Below are 20404 nucleotides of genomic sequence, written 5' to 3'. Positions count from 1 at the left end.
TGTCCCTGACAATATAATTTTTGTTAATAGATTCGGAATCGATTTTGCTTTTGTAAAAATTTCTTTTTTATTTGCTCACAATTATCGTTGCAAGATTGTTTTTTTTGCTAAAAAAAAGATTAACTTTATATATATATTTATTAAAATTCATAAAAAAAAAGTCATGGGACACTCTGTACACATTCCATCTACGATTTATCAAAAATAGTACACCGTGAAGAGCAGCAGAGTGGAAATAATTTAAACACTTCTTTAATAAATGTGTATCTATTTACGCGTAAAGAATCTTTTCTCGGACTCTCACCTACGTCTTCAAAGTCACATTACATTATTTTACAATAATTATATATATATATTTATATTTATATTTATATTTATATATGTATATGTCACTCTGTCTCCGTACGAGGTTTTACGTAGCGAAGGTGAACGGAGCGTAACGCAAAGCGAGCACAAATCGTGTGCAAGTCGTGAGAAAGTTTCGACGATAAAACTGAGACGAGAAATCATCGAAAAGGAATCGGAGAAATGAATAATGGCAATCGTGCGTTTTCTTTGTTTATCTTCATGAAAATATGAGCAAGCGGTCACCCCATTTTTTCTGTTAATCTATCTATTTTACTTTACCTGTGGCTATTATTATTTATCATTGTCGTTTATTATTTTTTTTTTTCATCTTGTTTAATTATTCTTTATTGTTACCATTATCGTTATTCGTATTATTAATTATTATTATGCAATGGTAAGAAATTTTTAAAAACGACCCCACGGTTCCTACGGTTGCCAGTGTGGGAGCACAGCTCCGAAGTAGATCCTTATACCTGCGTGCTGGTATCGCTATCACGTAATTTTATATTTATAAGCAACGGATGTTTTTGGTACAATCAAATTTGTCTTTGTTACCTTTTTTTATTGTATACTCCTCTCGTCCTCTCGCTCCTATTACTCCTTCTTCTTTCTGTCTCTATTTAAAAAACAACATATATATATATATATAATATATATATTTTTCTCTCTCTCTCTCTTTCTCTCTCTCTCTCTCTCTCCTCTTTCTCGTCATCCGCGCGAATTGAATCTTATCACTCGTTAACTATTATGTTTGCGTACGCCGTTTCTCGCCGCGGCATCACGCTCTTGAAAAAAGTTTGTTCTATCAATTCGCCACGGGTACGCAGCCACAGCAGTCTCTATGTTAGTAGCACATCGGCCTATATACGTTTTACACGTGTATTTTCATTTATCGCAGTTTGGTGTATGCGTGTGTGTCGGTGACTTGTTTTATATTTCATATTACTATATCCTTTTTTTCTTTATAATATATCGTATCATATATATATTTATATTTATATTTGTTTTTATTTTTACCTAATTTATTACGTACTTGTTATAATTATCGTTATCGTTAATACGAATATATGATACATATATTCAAACACCCTCGCCGGCTCTATCGAGAGCAGCAAGAATCAGCGTAAGGGTCAGTCAGGAGGCGACACACTGGCCGTCAGAGAGAATGCGCAAGGTGTCGCGTCCTCCGTAAATGAACATAAGGATCACAACGACGTGTATAACTTCGTCCATTTCGAAATTTACATCACGATTGTCCCCACCTACCGAGAGCGCAATGAAATCTTAGTCAAGAAGGGACTAACACATTGTCATATTATTGTGTGCCGACACTGAGTACATCATGCAATAAAACTGTCTACTGTCTTCCAATAAAACAGAAGAGAAACGAAATTATGTATGTACCCGATATACACATATAAAATCATTTGGAATTCACTGATTGCCACGTTGTTATTGTTGATACTGTTGCTGTTGTTATTGTTGTTAAAGAATAAAATCATCGTCTTTTCTCTTTCATTATTTTTTCCATCATCCACTTTTTCGTCATTCTGGTCACAACTAATAAAATGAATTACATTATGTCAAGAATGCCATCGTGAGACACTTTGTTTCGCTAACAACAATAATTTTTTTTTCATGTGGTACATGGACAATCGACGTAAACTAAGGGCTAACAATCGGGCAGCGTGGTACTGTACTTCCACCTAGAACAGAATAGAAAATTATTTGTTCAATCTATAAATCTATTTTGTGTATTCAGAGAATATATATAATAATTTTAAAATAAAATTAATATTCTTACCAGCTCAGGGGCGGGTTCGTGTCGTAGGTGTGTTGGTGGCAGGAACTGGATTATTGGAGGATATAGCTGTAAGAGCATTACGTTCGACAACGTTACGTCGTTCTATCTCCAGTTCTGTCAGTTTCTTCCACAATTCGTCTCTTTCTTTTTCCCTTTTTTTCTCTCTGTAATACAAATACGTAAAAGAGATGCAAACATTACATTCTTTATTCTAAATCCTTAGTTTCCATATAATTTTAAGTCTTCATTTAAATGGACCTTTAAATATAGCACTGAATATTATCGCAGGACATTTAGTTAATTAAACACTTAAAAAGAATTTAAGAATTAAAATTATAAGATTCCTAAATTTATCCTTACTTTTGCCTTTCAGATTTATAACTGGCAGTAAGTTCATCGAAGAGCTTGCTGTTCATTTCCATAAATGTTTTTAAAACGTTATAAACAAGAGCTACAATCGTCTGATTCCAATGCTCCTTGCTAATTCTGTACAAAGCTGGAAACATAATCCCCATTATTATATGATTGTTTTCCTCAATTAGGGACATAATATACTCGTTATTCCAATAGTACAACGCTCTCTCTGCAACCTGCAACAATATATAAGCGATTTACTTTATGATTTTGACAAATTCGTCAAAATTGCGTAGAATATCATTTGTCGTTTTTACCTGAAAGTGTGGTGAAGACACGCAACGTGCAATTTGCCTGAATAAAGGTTCTTGTATTTTAACAAATTGGCTAGGTTCTATAACGTCCAGTATTTCCTCGACCTCACCAAGAAACATCACCTCCTTCTGGCTGCACGTTTTAGGCCAGAATTTAAGGAGGCCTCGTACGACTGGTTCCGTTAAAGTCGCGTCTTTCTCCAGAAATTGCACCACACAATAAGCTAATTGCGCGTGATACAGTGATAAACATTTCACTTTATGTAGTGGTAACAGCACCTGCAGAAATAAATGCAAAATGCTGCTTTAATAATTATGGCATTCAGAAATATTGTCCAACAATATTTAATTATTTATGTACCGTTACTTATTCGCTTTTGTGCAAGAAATAATTAAACTTGTTAAATGATAGTTATCTTATTTTTTACAGAGACTTAAAAAGTAGATTAGTGCAATAAGAAATAATCATACCTTAACCAGAAATTGCTTGTGCTCAACTTTTAACGGAAGAGCGAATCCATTAATAATGCTACCCAAAATTTCAAGAAGTTCACCAACCCCGTTGAAATGTTCCGTTTCATACACAAACCTGAAATAATTATAAAGTGAGATTGTGTAATGTTATTTTTAAAATAAAAGAAAACAGAAAACGTGATTACATTATTGATAAGACATAAAATTACATAAAACCAAGTTTCCATACAGAATTTAATAAAAGATAATATCTGTCCATATAAATACATACCTCAGAAAAATGTTGTTTATTTGTTTGCGTATGAAGGCTCTGAGACCCAGGAACTTGCCATAAATACGATGTAAAACAGTTTTCAAGAAATCTCTTTCTCTCGGGTCTTCAGAGTCGAACAAATCCAATAACTGTAATAAGTTATAATGTACTTATTCACTTAATTGTATTTTTTACATTAAAAATTATATCACAAAGCGTATTAGAATATTGAAATACCAAAAAGTTACGATGCAACAATGTTTTCTACCTGTAACACAAATTTTTGGTCGATAACTTTTTTGCCAATAGCAGGCTGGAAATCTGAAGATTCGAGAAAACGGAGGAAGACTTCATAGACCAACTGAAGATGGGGCCAGCTTGCCTCCAAAGTCGGATCATCCTCTTCTGGATCAAAATCCGGGTTTTCACTAGGTGGCAACGTACGGAATAGATTCGCAGAAACCTTTAAAAAACATTACATAACAGAATTTTTAATAGTTTTAACACATTAACGTTATCAACAATTACTTACATATCTATTATATTTAATTTATTACATTGATTGTTAAATGTCTGTATTATATGTACTGAAAAGATGTTTATTACATATACTTTCACTAATTTTATTTATTATATTTATTGTTAAAATAAAATAGGTCATTAAGATAAACTAGAAACAAATGATTTCTAATTTATTTTAAATGTAATACATATATGTATATAATACAGATTTCAGCTCTACTGACAAGACAAAAAATTCAGAATTTTTAGTTGCAGTCTAATAATTTTGTAATTATCTCAATACAATTTTTTTATTAATTACCATTTTAATGGTTTCTGGGTAAATGGGCTCAGTAAGGACACCTCGCCCGGCTGTGATATACTCCACCAATTCATTGAGCGTACTCCGTTTAATTTCTTTGCCTTTGAGATCAGCCATTGGATCCATGAAGTCGAACGCCACGCAGCATTGGCGCAGTTTTTTGATAAATAATTCCTCCTGTTCTGCAGCGTTAACATCTGTAACAAATACACGTAGCATTCAATATCATTTTCAACTCTACATCTAAGAAAGAAAAATCTTTTAAACGATTATTGAAGAAGTTATTATAATTATTAAAAATATAATTTCGAAATCTTTGATAAAGAAGACAGATATATATATAAAATGGTTTATAAAAAGTTTTATTTTCTGTTTATAAATATTCTTATAAACAATGTAATTAAAGGATTTTTCACATTTTGGGGCAAAAGAAATTTTGAAGCTTATAAAAGTGACAAGTCCTTATGTCTGACTGTTTGTTATAAATAATTAATTTCTTTTAGACAACAAAGTGTATTGATAAAATGATTAGTGACTATTTTTAACTCTTTATTGCGTGAATAAGAGCCTAATAAAATGTTATCATTTCTTTTGCTTCTGAATGTATATGTAAACAATTTAATTGAGCCGATAGAAACGTATAAGTCGTACAAATCATCCTGTCTATATTACACGAGAAGTCAGACATTGTTGTGCAAATGAATTATTATAGTGTCTTTTAGCTGTCCTTTTTTGAGCAATCTAAAATCACTCTTTTTACCAAAATTTCAACAGTTTAAATTGAAGTTTGTAATAATATTTCGTGCAAATTTTTGAATCTTGATGAGAAATATTTTCTCTCTCCCTATAAAATACGCATAAACAAGAAAGTAATCCAAAATCAGAGAATTTCCTGTTATTTCCTTTAATATTGCGTGAAGTCTTGAGTCTTATATAATGCATGATAACGCGAAATAAACATCGCGATAAAGCGTAACTTAAAATCTAAGAGTACTATAACAAATATTTAAAATACATTCAAAGCTCCTTACAACAATATTATATGTCTAATGAACAATGTGATATCCGTATGAAATCTACCTGTCGTCTATTTTCGCTGAAAACGATGTAAAATGTAAGAAGTAGTTTTTGCCATTTAATTTTATTTTTAGTGTGATAAAAATATGATATTCGAATACATGCGCGCAACGGGTGGTTCGCGGCATGCACAGCCCCCGCGGCGCACGACTGCATTCGCGCATTCTCGTTATCTACCTGTAATCACGAGTCAACGTCCATGGATTGCGTGTGACTTGGAATTAAAATGATTTTTTTCTACCACACTGGGGCAAGTTAATGCTTATCTATACTTAACTAAACTGATAATTACTACTTATAAGCTGATATCGGTCTGTAACTTACTGAGATTATAACAGACTTTCAGACAGAGTTGCGATTGTACGAATTAATGAATCTAGACAGAGTGTACTAATATTTAAGAGAAATGCATCACTCTAAAAATATCTGTATTAGATGAAAGGATTCGTGAGAAGCGTATAAGTATTTGCTCATTTCTTCCGCAGCCGATATTTCAAGCGATGGTCAAAGCGCTTAAAGGCTTTAGAGTCATACGAGATGCGATGAGGCGGTGCAAGGATAAAATATAGAACCAGTTGCATCCGTGTGGATGTGCGCTAATCTGATTAACTAAATTTCATTTAATCCATCTGTATCAGAGCGCGTGCTCTAAAGCATTTTCATCGCGCGAGGTAAAATGAAATTTTCTTCATCAACGAACTGTACGACTATGCAGGTATTTTTATGTTAAAAAATATCGATGTTTCAATTTGATTGGAAAATTATGCGATAAAAAGCGATTTGATAAATCCGGAGTACCTTGTGCAAAGCCAGAGGGTGACACACATATCAGCTAATCAGTTTTTCATGTACGCTTCATACTGCTTCGGGATGACGGCATCCCGGTGCAGCATCCCGCAGCAACTTCGCTCTTCATAATGGCACACGGTGTGGCCTCAATGACTTTATCGAATTATGCCAAACTCGCTCTCTCTCTCTCTCTCACTTTCTCACTCTCCGTTCCCTTTCCCTCTCATAACCGGCGGCCGTTTTTACGCGAAATACCGTCGTGTAAAGTGGCTATCCTGGGAAAAAAATTGACAGCAATCTCTGCGTTATATTTATCCAAGACCTTTTTTTTCCAGGATACCCAGGATACCCAAGGAGTGGCGTGAATTAAAAAAATCCGAAAAAGAAAAGTTGAGATTACTATGCACCGTTACCGTCATTCTTGAATGGCGATATATAAAATCGCGAGTCGAAATAGTGCCCGTAGCAACACATGAGCTTGTAACATGTCCAAGACATATTTAGACGATTTTGTCGACGTCAGACAGCACCTACGTATGCGATCCTATTATCGTTGTGACACGTGGAATGATTACTTTTCTCCTCTAAAAAAAAGTTTCCGTTATCCACGGAAAGAGCAGTCGGATAAATTAGTGGCTCCGCAACGAATTATTCCACGAATTATAATATTATAATTATGTTAGATTAAATTTAAAAAATTTAATGTATTAATGTAAAAACTCTGTAATTTATTATAATCAAATTATAATAGGCGATTTCACAATTGTTCGTGAATCAAGAATCGAGTATCGCTATTTACGCAATACATTAAAGCAAGTATACGTCACGTCTGAGTGTTATAACGAGGTGAGGGTGTAATTAATTTTTCAAGCCGGCTTCGGAGGTTTAATCGATGCCAGACACACGATTCTTCCATCGAGCCTTGCGGCTTTTCCCAATAGGGGGAAGCGAATGTAGTTGCGCGACGATGGTTGAACGGCCTTAACACGATTCCATTAAATCTGGTGAAAAAAAGCGAGAGAGAAAGAGACGAGGAAGATCAAGATACAGCGAGAATCGGTCGTCGCGGCGCGCCGTGTCGCGTCGCGCCGTGTCGCGTCGCGAAGGACTCCAAAAATAGCGTTACACTCGCTCCGTCCCTCCGTTCGTTTGTTCTTCCACGACGTTACGTGCGCGCGATCATCTTAGCATGCACGTATTTATAATTTCATTCATAACGCGACACATACCTTCACGTACGTACTCGCGCCACCATCTAGGACGGTGTATACATATATTTTCTATGTGCTCGTGTAGAAATATTCTGCGCTCTCCTTTTTAATATTATTCCATTCAAATAGACGTATTTAAAATACAAATTCCATTTGAAATTCTGTTGAAGTAAAGTTCACTCGAAGTTAACCACTACTACAACTACTATAGCTTTGACAAAACCTTTGTTATCTCTTCGTTTACTTGAAATTCGTGAAAAGTCTTTGTTTTCTTGATTCTTGCTAATTGCCCAATATCCATTAATTCTTCTTTTACAAGTCAAATCAAAATTAGCCGGAAAAAAATGTCGCAGTTTGAAAAAAATCTGCTTAGCAAGAATTGATTTACAGAAATAATTCCATTCTAATTCATCGATCAATCATTTTTGTGATGAAATATCATTCGTTATTCGGAGCGGACAATCGAAGGGTCCGTCTGCTGCAAAAGTGTGAACTCGAGGGGTGCTGTCGCGGTTGTCGGAATCGAGATCGACCGAATGTCGAGAGCAATTCGGCGGTAAATAATGCGTTTGCCGTGAAATGCGAGGCAGAATATCGATGCAGCGAGAGAGAAAGGAAGATAGCGAAAAACCGAAGGATAGATAGGGTGGAGTAAAAAGCGGAATGTAAAATGAGGTCGAAGAGAGAGGCTAAAAATTGATAAAACAATAAATACATATAAATTTAAAAAAATAAAAAAATAAAAAAACAATACAATTTAAAAAAAAATTTTGTTTTATGAAAAAAAATTGAATAGAAAAAAAAGCTAAAGTAGAGGAAAAATGAAGAAGAAGAGAAAGAAGAGGAAGAAGTGAACGAAAAGAGGGGAAGACAAGACGGGGTAGAAGCGCGAGAAAAAGGAAGAGGGTGGCGAAGGAGTAGAAGAGCGCGTTCCGGGCAGGTGGTCGCCGGTATTCCGGATCAATACTTCCACCGCTTCTCTGGGGGTTCCGTCAGGTAGCCTCTTCGCCCCCTTTCCAACCCTTATCCTTCTCTCTCTCTCTCTCTCTCTCTCTCTCTCTCTCTCTCTCTCTCTCTCTCTCTCTCTCTCTCTCTCTCTCTCTCTCTCTCTCTCTCCCTCTCTCTCTCTCGTTCTTCGACGACGCTATCTTTCTCCTATCCCCTACCTCCCCTTTCTCTCCTCCCCGTTTTGTCCATTACTCGTCGTCTCTGCTTCGCCCTCTTTCTTCTTCCTCTTTGACTTTCCCAGTCTCTTCCCCCTTCTTTATGTCTCTTTTCCGCGACATTCTCCTCTCCACTGCTTTACTCTTATATTCCTTTTTTCCTTCACGTTTTTCTTCCTTTTTCTTTTTATATCTTTTGGGGACAGCTACGAGAAATATATGTCAAATTTGTGTATTTACATATTAAAAAATAATATTGTTTCTTTCCAGCAAATACCAGTATAATGAAAAAATGTATAGTTATGTAATGATTTAATTATCTAAATATAGTTTCTAATAGAGCAATTTTCGTGAATTGAGATTTCGATGCTGTAACAACATGAAAACATTTTCAGTTCAATGCTTACATTTTTTTACTGCCTTTCTACGTGACAATCGCACATATCACGACAAATGACGTAAGGTATATACACTGTCTATCTATAGCATCCACATTGTAGATTCTACACAGCAGCGTATCTATAGTATGGATATTGAACTCGTTGAAATTACAACGATTTCAATCTCTTGTTAAAAATACAATCGCAGCGTGCTGTGGTCAATTTGACATGTCCAATACGCGACGTCTCTCATTTACAAAATCATCACCGAAAGATATATATATATATATATTTCTACCCAGAAATTAAGTTAGAAATATAAATTTAACATGAAACCAAGTAAAAAATAATTCAGTGATTAATGTTTGATCATAAACTTTCGTGATATTTCGCTACGCGATAACGATCGCTTTAATTTTATGGAATAAAAACAGCGATTGCTTGAAAAGCATACAAATGTGGTATTCTGCATAATAATTGAAAACTTCTCGCGCGCAACAGTCGATTAATGCGGTACGGGCGATATTTTTCCCGGTACATTATGCGGCCGATTATGCGGCCGATTATGCGGTACGAGCGCGACGTAATGAACACCGCGCGAAAGCGCATCATCACATCCTCGTCGTCCTCCTGTTCCGATCTTGACAGTGACCGTGGCCCATCAGCGACGCCGTCAATTAGACAGAAAACATATTTACACGCGCGAGATTCGACGCCGGGATATCATAGTACTCACACGTTTAGTGAAATTTGTCATAAAAAGAATAAAATAAAATGTATTATTTAAAAAATTTGATATTAAAAAGTAATTATTTGCTAAAATTGGAAATTAAAATTCTACTAAAGGAAAATCCGTGTAAGATAAATGTAGAATAATATTTCGTTAACGTTTAAATTACTAAAAATGATTCTTGCTATGCGAAAATTGACAGTTCTGCTCCAAAAATTCATATGCGATGTCTACGCGCTATTTGCTGATTTTATCAACCTGTGTACATATAACTGTCACCTAACTAAAAAGAAAAAAAAACAATCGGCGGAATTATTTTGTTAGTCATTTTTACTTCCATCTAGTCTTCCTACTTCTCTCTTCTTCCTTAATATGGAGCGGAATGAAACTCTGACGTGTTCGGGAAACGTCTGAACAAAGAGCACTATCAATGCTCCCACTTGTGCATGACACATAATTAAACTGTGTTTATGTCTGACGTAATGGTCGCAACGCATCGTGACACGCGGCCTGCGTTCTTTACTTGTAAAAACTGGAAGTTTTCTTTAGCTCGGAAACGTGCACGCGATTTTTCCTTTCCCTTTTACCACTTTATTTTATTCTTAAAGAATGCATTTTATTTCATATAAAAGAACTACAAAAAACATGGCAATCTTATAAAAATAAAAAAGTCGCAAGAGAATAGAATATAGTTATAATATCAGATAAAACTGGACATATAAGAAAGCGAAAAGTTCAAGTTTATCTCGATAAAACTTCCGTTTGAGACAAAGTTTATCTTACTAAAAATTTAATTTGAACTTTAATATCTAAAAGTAACACCGAAGACTAAAGCGCTGCAAGATAACTTAATGATGATCGAGGCAACTTAGATGATACGCTTTTGAAGAGGAAAATATTCAAGTTTTGTCATCAATAGCTCGTTATTTATACATATAGCTTCTTAACTTTTCTAACTTTTCAGAGATATTCACCGAAAAAAAAAGCATTATTTCTTAAAGCTCCTGATGTTGGAACCTTTCAAGAGATCTTGTATAGCGAGTGGATTGTCGGCGTGTCACGGATTTCCGAAATTTCACGGATCAGCGTTTCGTTATCCATGGGAGAATTTGTTTTCCCTAGCGTGGCCGAAATCGATTGCGCCACTTCTTCACTCACTTTGCATAGCATAAAAACGCGTCATTGAGCGGCACGGTCTCTCTCTCTCCCTCTATTTTTTTCATAGAAAAACGATGCATTGGTATGATAAAGTAACAGCGTGGGTCGAAATGTCAATGTAGTGAACACCAAAAAGACTCGGTTTAAAGAGGATGTGCCGCGCCGAAATCGTAAAAATTTTACGACCGCCGCTACGACATGACGGTTCGCTTCTGAAAATGGATTCAAGTATCTCCGTGTACGTTGGAGTCTAACCGAGTAGTCTCGGAGCCTGCACAAGGTGTGTCATCAAGACATAACTTCACGACTGAGGAAAAGATAATAGAAGACGTTGTACGAAGCAGAAAATGTATAACTTGCCCGGTACGGGTTATGAGTTATAAATGTCATATATTCCGAAAGCAGTTTAAATTATTATACAATAATAATAATTGCAATTACTAAATAACAAAAAAAGGAATAAGAAATGAATGATAATCATAAACGGTACGTACCATGTTTTGTGAAATGGAATAATTACATTGTGCTGAATCTTGAAAGCAGTAATGAATTGAGGATCGACTTTGCATACATTTTCTGCTACGAACAACGAATGGGAGAAATGGCTGGATGGTGTATTCACTTCCGGAACACGAAAATGGCTTATTCAGGCTAGACTCTTCGCAAATACGACAAGTGTAATGATAATTTTCATGAATAAAATCGTACCTGAATATTGCAACTAACTTGCGGATTGTAGGATACACACATTGTACTTGATCCTATCCCTATTTGCTTCCGCTCACCTGTCGTTGTTTACGGGTCGTAATGTCGTTCACTAGGCAGTGCTCGGTAGGTGCGATAATTTATTGCACTGGTCGTTTCAAGCCGATAGCGAGACGCATAAAATTCGCCAAAGCCGGATCGGTAAATACGTGTCTTTAAATGATTTCGAGCTGTTTATCGCACGAGAAAGTTGTTCCACCTTCAAGTGAAGTTCCATAACTCGGAAAAGCAATTCGGAAAAGCAATACGACGGCTTACATCGTTACGTTATTCTGTAACTTGATATAGAATTTGTTTTCATAATATGTACAAACAATATTAATAAAGCAACATTAACTTCAATTGTTATATAATTATGTTTATACTATAAAATTAATATTGTAAATTAATATTGTTATTATGTAATATTTTCTAATAAAGTATGATTAAAATTGGCGCAAATCAGATTTCATCGAATGTGCAGATTTAATTTCATCGAAATTTAATCGATAGATAAATTTTTCATATCTTTTTCTAGATGTTTATAATTCTACTACAACATAAACAGAAAGAGAAAAAGATAATCAACCTACGATTAAATTAATCGACGATAGAAAAACTACTGCTTTATAATGCGAGTTTTACATCGTAAAAATATTCACGTTATGAAAACGTAAATGTTAACTCTATTATTTATTTCGTTATGTTATAGGAACTAAATTCATAACTTGTTTGATCAATTCTGTAAATTATATATCGAAAAAAAAGCGTACCTTAAATATATCCTTTATAAATTATCTAGACCTTTTTTCCTTTAGATTTCTAGTTCTAGAATTATTGAACGTCTGCATTTGCTGCGATTTAATTTAGAGACATATTACCCCAGTGACTGCAAATGAATGATAATGACATGTATTACAGAAATAAATGTAAAAATATACAACGGAAAAAGAAGTAAACATAAAAAAAAATAAAAATGAATAATCTTATATATGTAATATCGAATAAACAGTAAAAATGAAAAGAAATCCAAATATATCTCCAAAAAAATGGAAAGAAAATACGATTTCAAGTGCAAACAATATGATTTCAGAAATATTTTCGTTACGCTTACACACACATAATTCAAGACCCAGGACCAGACTTTTTCCACAGCAAAATGTATAAAGAAACGGAAGAGCATTATCTCGAATATTGCTTAAAGTGAAAGAAAAGATAAATGGAAGAAACGCGTATAAAATATATTATCATACGAAGAAATTCACATTTATCTCAAGTTTCAACACTGACAGCACTGCGTAATTTAAATAATATCGATAGATTCATCTACTTGAAGAAAATGATACAGAAAAAACGAGATGGACTGTTATCGTTTCTTTTTCACCGGTAAAGGTGAACGACATCGCCTACTGTAAGGTGTGGAGACTTGTTCTTTGCACAACCGTTCATTGAAATTCATGGCGCGAATTTGTGGGTCAGCCAGTAAAATAAAAGAAAAGTCATTTGACTATTGCTGGCATATGTTTGACTCTCAAAAATTTAAATATCTTAGAAAATTTACCATATTTTTTAACAATGCCAGTTACTAAAGTTTCGCTCTTTCAAAATATTAGAAAATGCAAGAATCTATAAAACTCAGAATAGGATATTTAAAATATTAAAATGTATTCGAAAAAAATGATACATTATAATTTTCTAATTTACAAAAGTCTATTCTTCGAGAAATCATAAAGAAACAGTTTGAACTGTTCATATAGTCTTGTTATGTTGATGTATTTTTTCCTGAAACGCGTAACTTTACATATTTAAATATTATTGTACATAAGTTTTGAAATCGCAATTTAAATATACCTATTTCATGTGAAAAAAACATTTTTTGAAAAGAACATGTTCAACAAAAAAATATTTCTTTTCATTTTTACTGTTTTTACTATTTGTTATTCGATATTACATATACAAGATTATTCATTTTTATTATTTCTTATGTTTACTTCTCTCTCTGTTGTATGAAAATATAACTCTGCATAAGTAAGGAATTAGATCGATTTTACGTACCAAATGTAATATTGACTCAAAGCAAATGCTTTAACACTTCACACGACCCTTATTCTAATCCACATCTCTCGTACTTTTTCGGTTTTGCTTTTTCTTTATTCCGTTTCACCGATAAGTATCAATAATTCTGGTATACATAATATCTGTGGCACTCAATTCGTTTTTTTCATCATATATTCGTTTTACGTTTACACTGCCACACTCTCCTTGCCAATCAATATGTAATATGTTAATTTAACATTATCTCAATAGTAATTATGCACACTCGCGTCTTATTAATATAACATTGGTTGCTCCATATTGCATGCTTAAGAAAAAATTCACCATTCAAGAGATAAGCCAACATATAGATAAATAAAAAAAATAAGAGAAAATAAAAATATACAAGAGATAAAAATATATGAACAAAAAAAATTACTTTGATTTTGTAAAGATGTCTTCAATAACGATATTGCAATTTTTCAACGGAAAAATTTGGTGATGGTATCTTTTCTGCAACAGCAATTTTTGTAATACAGAAAGATTATATGTTATTAATTATATATTATATAATTTATATAAAAAAAAAATATTGATTATTACAAACATAGCAGACAAAATTGCAGATCGCTTCTTTTATCTTCTTCATAAATATTCACACTGTTACGCTCGCGCAAATCGACTCCACGATCTTCTTCATGGTGAGTATATCTTTTTTTTTTTTTCCCCAAACCCATAGTTCGCCATGTTGAGTTTTAGTTCTCTCCTCGGTGAGACTTGGTTCAGATGGCAGTGCGGTGAATGTATGACGTCCTACGAGATGGACTTTCCGGTTAATACGTGCCAGCGTGCTGACGCTAACTCTACGCGGACCGGGAGCGTCAGATTGCTCAGGGTCACAACCGCAGCAAGTCGTGAATTTTTTTTCGGAATCCATCTTGTGTGATAATCATGCATTCTCACATCACTTGTGACTCCAGTGAGTATTACATTTGTATTCTTTCGATGATAAATCGAACCATAGCGGCCTGCGCCAATTTGAATCATAACAGTTTCTGTGAATACACTTTCACAAATAAAAATGTATGGAATGACAGTGAAATTCATAATCAAACATACAGTGATAAGTAATCACACACGTTTTACATTATGTCTGTTGCATCGTAGATAAGTCGACGCATGATAAAAGTGATGCTGCGGAAAAATGCGAAAAGATGCAGATGCCGATTAGTAGAAAAGGTAAATAATTTATGATTATGTTTGCAGATACTGTGCGGCACAGTTCACAGACCAATGTTTGAACGTGTAGCTCGTGTAGTTAAATCTTTCTAACATGATTTTTGTAAATTATATAGAATTCAAGTGGAAAAAGACGTGGCTGATCGTTTGCGTAATATCGATATTTCTCGGCGTAATACTATCGATGTTTTTCCTGTATTTTCCTCATATGTTGGAACTCTTGTCGACTCTGATTTCCCCCCCACACACAACCTTATCTGACGGAAAGTGTTCAACCGAGATCGGACAGGCGCTAGCAGGTAACACGAACTATCAAGAAACGAAATTATTTTTTTTTTTAATTGGACATATATATATATATAGCAGCGCCATATAGCCTGGAAACGAAATTATCTTCTTATCACTGTGATGTCATCTGTGCAGTCTGAAATTATATGCTTCCCTTCCTATGCATCTTATCTCATTACTATTTTCTCTCTTCCATATTGTATTTCCAATCGTTGCGTTTATTCCGCACACGAGTGTGAACGTAAAACGAATTATGCTGTCACACATCCGTAATCTCAATGGCTTCTTTTAAGTGACACTGTCACAACATACTGTACGAGGATGTACAGCAAATTTATATTCCGTAAATTCTGTAAACAATCGGCAAGTAGGTGCAGAAAGTTAAACAAGGAACAAATTTTGTCGGTTAATTTTGCGGTTTTCAAAAGGTGATTTTGAACACGAAAGTAGTGCGCATCGATTATGTATTGACATGTATGTGCCGCGATGGAGATACGGTTCTTTGTAACGACTACCTGCGACTCGAGCGTTATCAATGTATTCACGGTTGCTACATCTCGCTGTTTCGAGATCGGTGAAAACTAACGAGGACATCGGCGGTTTCGATGTCACACTTAATGACTGTGCTATAAGCAAAATTCTAAAGTCGCACATAACAAGTGTTTTGCTATTCAACAGATGCTCACAAGTGTGGAACGAGTTATAGCGTCACTTTTATATTCAGAGACATTTTCCTCGCTAACTACGCGATCGAAAAGTTCATTCTACGCCTCGATTCTTTTCTTTCCGCCTTTTCATCGGTCGAATTACAATTTGCCAAATATATCGTGTGCCTAGTGCAAGCGTTAAGAACAGGTTGGGCTATTAAGCTCATAATGCAATCAAAAATTTCTTTGCTTTGCAAGACTTTCTAATGTGATGCGTACGATTTGCAGGCGATATAAAAAATAAATGGATGTCAGTGCAACTTGTCGGAAGAGAAGAATGGAACGCCACGAATTCTACGGATTTCTTGCCGAAACTGAAGCTACCGGTACCCTATGTGATCATCATGCAGATTAACGCACGAGTGGATTCCTGTAGCACGCGATCAAAATGCGTAGATTTCGTGCGAGCCGTGCAGAAGGCTTACATCAAATACAAATATACAGACATAGCTTACAATTTCCTAGCGGGCGGGGATGGTCGCATCTATGTCGGCAGGGACTGGGATTACATGGGTTCTCACTCTTTTGGCTACGACAATCGCAGCATCAATATCGTCTTCATCGGTCCATTTCACAATATAAAACCGCCAGAAAAACAATTGGACGCGGCACAGAAATTGATAGAACTCGGCGTCGAGATCGGCAAAATAGCGCCTGATTATAAATTATTAGGACTGCGGCAAATTGTCAATAATCTGAATCCAGGAAAAGCTCTATACAATATCATAAAAACGTGGCCGCATTGGTCACCCAATCCTTGACACGCGGAAATGCGCGCGAGTCCTAGAAAACGCACATACCTCGAAGACGTAAACGATCATGCCGAAAAGGCAGCGCGACGCTTAAAAAAAATATCGATTTCAACGTAACTGTACCTCCCACCAACATATTATACGAATTATGAGGTTATCTTCACATTATCTCCTGACACTTAACGCCACGCTGCACGAGCGTAATATGACGTCACGATAAACAATTTTTTGCGATCTATACGTCTCTTTGCTAACTGTACGTAATATGCTAACACGTCGTGAATAATCGTGCGGATATAATAAAGATGCTATTAATGGTGATACCTTTCATGGAACTGTTGCATGAGATTGCTTCCCCCCCTGAAACTTTTGCCAGTGTTTCTTAATAAAGCGATCCGTCAATCGATAGTGCGCAACGTGTTGAAAGAAACGAATAGCTCTAGTATGTTTATCAGTAAGCATAGTATGTGACGCGATTGCCTAAGTCAGAAATGGCAGACTCGCTGCCAATTATTCAATGGTTTCAAGGATATTATATTTGAACCGTGCCTTCACTTATGAGGAAGTATAATAGATCTGCATAGAATTGTAATAATTTCTCCAACATTTCACAGGAGTCTTTCTTGATAACATTATACACAAATCAAAGACTTTTCATGAACATGTAAGTTAAAATTCTCAACAATTGAAACATTCATATATTAGAATAAGAAATTAATAAATTTTATATGTTTTTGTATAATGATACCGTATGTTTTCGACCTTCTCCTACAAATTTCTTTAAACCTTTTCGTATTTTCAGCTTTTATATGTAAACATTATATTAAAATTTATAGTAGTTTTACGATTCATTGTAATTCAAGTTCAGTAGTTTATGAATACATTAATTTAAAATTCATAGTAATTCAGCTTAACAGCACTTCCTAAGGTAACATTACATAATCCAATACATTTAATAGTTTTGTACAAGCCCTTACTTTCCTTTGTCCCAATGTTAAGTCGCAAATACAAGTTGAACATTTGAGATAGGCAAAAAATCTCTCTACGTAAAACTAACCTTTAAGCAGAGGTAGCTGCTGGAGCTCAACATCCTGGGAGTTGCGATAACGAGAGGACCCCTGTGACTTCTTGGACTTCTTCTTGAGGGATCGCTTGGCGAAGGGGTCTATCCGGTCCACGAAAGTTCCTGACGACATTTTGGCATTAACGGAGGCACTGTGGGACTATTTTGACGGTGCGTTGAAGCTTGATGAAGAGCTGGAAGTTGCACCGGTCAGTACTCGGGCGCTTGCACTTATTTCTTCAGGTGTTTCCAGATAGCAAAACGTCTCGCGACTAGAGATGACGATCACTCTCACCCCGAGGAGGCCGCATTCCGTGACAGCGACTATGACGAATACACTGCACTCGCGAAAGAAGAAAACACACTGATATACACGCGATACACGTGATACGGTTTTACACCAATCGCATCCGTTCTCTTTCTTTATCTTTCTCTAATACGACTTACTGTTCACGCGTTTCGAAGAACGAGAGGAGGTGGCGGAGATGATGGAGAACGAGGTACGCTCCGGCGAGGGCGTTTGAGGATCATAGCACACGAGGAAACGCTCTTCAATCGATGACGGTCACGGCGTTAATGTGGAACAGAAGCTCCGCAAACAATCTCGCGTCGAATTTACAATTTCATGAGTCCGAGTCCGCCGTATACGGATGTCGCGCGGCAGCCCTCTGGAACTTGACCGCCACCGCCGTCGCCACCTCCGGGAGAAAGGGGCGCGATGATCTCTAGGCGGCTAGGCGTTGTCACACGCGGATGCACGCCCGTGTGCCGTGTCTGTCCGTCCGTTCTTTCTTCCTTCCTTCCTTCAACGAGCGTGTAGGTGCTCCCACCTACGCGGCGCGAGAAGCACGTAAAATGCGGGCAGTACACGCCGTAAAACGCCCGACGACGGGCCGATCCTCCGGTAGCTGCCCTCCGGCCCTCCTTGACGCTCGCGCGACAAACGACGTAGGGTGGATTCGATCGACGACGGCGGCGCCGGTCGGTGGTGAGTAGCCGTCGCTGCTTCGTTGGTTAGTCGGTTGATCGGTCGGTCGGTGAGGGCTCCTCTTGCTGTTTTTGAACGACGAATATCACGAGTTGCGTGTGGTGTACCTACGCATGTACGTACGTATCGTGCCGCCGTGCGGCGAGCCGAACCGAGCCGAGCGACTGCCGGCGACCGCGAGAGAGAAGAAGCACCGTTACGAAATAGAACGACTTACGCGACTATAGCTCTCTGGTTAACGTACACGTCCGTGTAATAAGTATGGCCGCGGGTAATGTGGCCGCGCGCACACGCACGGTATACGACCTGCTGCTGGTGTGTAAATCCACACGGGAGCGCGCGTTGCGGACGAGCTCCGACGCGGGCTGTCGCTGCTGCTGTCTCTTTCACGCGACGGCCGCCGAACGCCACCACCTCCTCACCGCTCGCACACCCGGACGCCGATAATGCGACGATGACGACGACGTTAGGTAGACGTGTACGCTAAGAGCAGCTCGTAGCACAGCACACGGCCGCCATCAGCTGCTCGCTGCGACGTGGGGGCCTCTCTCATTTTCCGGCGGAGCGACCGTCAGGCGCCGAGAGCCGCCAAGACGTGGCTCGACATCGCCCTGTGTTGCTGCGCGTGTGTCTCGCCCGTCCGTCCGTCTTTCCGCTTTGCTGTGTGTCGCGCGCGCGCCCACCGTTGAGAATTTTCGCCGTCCGTCACTGCGCGGTAATCAACCGCTTAGCCACCGGACCACCGATCACGACAATCGCGAAGCAACAAAAAAAAAGTCCGAGCTATCGCGCGCGCACCGCCGCCCTCTTCACTTATTGAAAATCCGTCAAGAGGTGCCTTGTGTGCCTGAAAATAGTAATGTGCGCTCGGCAATCATCGGCCGGAGATGGCCGATCGTCGGCGGAGACCTATGAACGCGGTAGGTGGCGCGGCGTCGTCGCGCCGTCGTGCATCAACTTTTTAATGCGTGTTCGCCGAATGGCACATCCGACCAATAGCGTACGCCGCGAGCGATCGATGCGCCGGCTAGTGCGCTGAAACGAAAAACGGCACGGCGCATGGACTCGATCGTTACTGACGAATCATGTTACCGCTTTACGAATGCGTAGTGACGGATTTTCTCTCTCTTTCCTTCTCTTCCTTTCTGTCTCGTACATTTTCGATCCATTCATCCGCATTAGAATTCTAAATTATCTAAAATATTATCCAAAGCTATAAATTTTTTAAAATTTTGACATTTGAGAGATAACTTTAAGAAATTTATACATTTCAAAGAATTAAACATTACATGCTTCGACAGTGATACAATATACATTGTTAATGTTCCAACATTGACTCAACATACTATTTATATTGTATCTACTTAACCTCTTATATGTATATAACCTCATTTTTCGTAACGTATATATTTCTGACAGACATGAGCCTCTTCGACATCGTCATGAAAAATACATCGATATTATATCAGAATATACAAAATGTCAAATGTCGTATAAGTTTTTACCTCTATTATAATTATAATCCTCTTTAATTAGTATAAAATTTCAACGATAATTATATCGTTGCGGTATAACGTCAAAGTTTCAAAGGTCTCAACCAACTGCATATTTATTAATAGATAGCTCTTTTTTTCTTTTACGTCATTTGTGGTCGATCTTTTTTATAAATCCAGTAGATGTCGCGCAAATAATATTATCGGTAGAGACTTAG

The 20404-nt window shown here is 37.0% G+C and overlaps 2 protein-coding genes across 3 annotated transcripts; one reads left to right on the top strand and one right to left on the bottom strand.

Moving 5' to 3' along the window:
- Positions 1–248: 248 nt before the first annotated feature.
- Positions 249–20290, bottom strand: wdb (widerborst). Its single transcript, XM_012368037.2, has 9 exons — positions 17700–20290; positions 4371–4567; positions 3816–4010; positions 3566–3696; positions 3292–3409; positions 2824–3099; positions 2513–2742; positions 2153–2316; positions 249–2054 (listed from the first exon to the last, which is right to left on the bottom strand). The coding sequence occupies exons 1-8, from the start codon at positions 17836–17838 to the stop codon at positions 2157–2159; spliced, it is 1446 nt and encodes a 481-aa protein (XP_012223460.1). The 5' UTR covers positions 17839–20290; the 3' UTR covers positions 249–2054; positions 2153–2156.
- LOC105672853 (peptidoglycan recognition protein-like) lies at positions 14470–17384 on the top strand. Of its 2 annotated transcripts, XM_012368039.1 has the most exons (4): positions 14474–14635; positions 14824–14895; positions 15012–15194; positions 16119–17384. In XM_012368039.1, exons 1-4 carry the CDS (start codon positions 14608–14610, stop codon positions 16649–16651), a joined length of 816 nt encoding a protein of 271 aa, XP_012223462.1. In that variant the 5' UTR covers positions 14474–14607; the 3' UTR covers positions 16652–17384. The 2 variants fall into 2 exon arrangements, with proteins under 2 accessions (XP_067216644.1, XP_012223462.1); XM_067360543.1 differs by lacking the exon at positions 15012–15194 and having other exon boundaries at positions 14470–14635.
- Positions 20291–20404: the final 114 nt, after the last annotated feature.

The sequence above is a fragment of the Linepithema humile genome, chromosome 1 (genome assembly GCF_040581485.1).
Source record: "Linepithema humile isolate Giens D197 chromosome 1, Lhum_UNIL_v1.0, whole genome shotgun sequence".
In the NCBI taxonomy this organism is placed as follows: domain Eukaryota; kingdom Metazoa; phylum Arthropoda; class Insecta; order Hymenoptera; family Formicidae; genus Linepithema; species Linepithema humile.
Note: the sequence above shows the minus strand (reverse complement) of the source record. Positions and strands in the feature narration are given on the sequence as shown.

Bases quoted from the DNA above. Each gene is read 5' to 3' on its own strand.
- wdb (XM_012368037.2), bottom strand. From the start codon at position 17,838: ATGTCGTCAGGAACTTTCGTGGACCGGATAGACCCCTTCGCCAAGCGA. The intron at 3,100-3,291 runs GTATGATTATTT...TTATTTCTGCAG, and splicing joins ACAAGCAATTTCTGGTTAAG to GTGCTGTTACCACTACATAA. The intron at 2,317-2,512 runs GTAAGGATAAAT...TTTGTATTACAG, and splicing joins TATAAATCTGAAAGGCAAAA to AGAGAAAAAAAGGGAAAAAG.
- LOC105672853 (XM_012368039.1), top strand. From the start codon at position 14,608: ATGCATTCTCACATCACTTGTGACTCCA. The intron at 14,896-15,011 runs GTAAATAATTTA...TAAATTATATAG, and splicing joins GATGCCGATTAGTAGAAAAG to AATTCAAGTGGAAAAAGACG. The intron at 15,195-16,118 runs GTAACACGAACT...TACGATTTGCAG, and splicing joins GATCGGACAGGCGCTAGCAG to GCGATATAAAAAATAAATGG.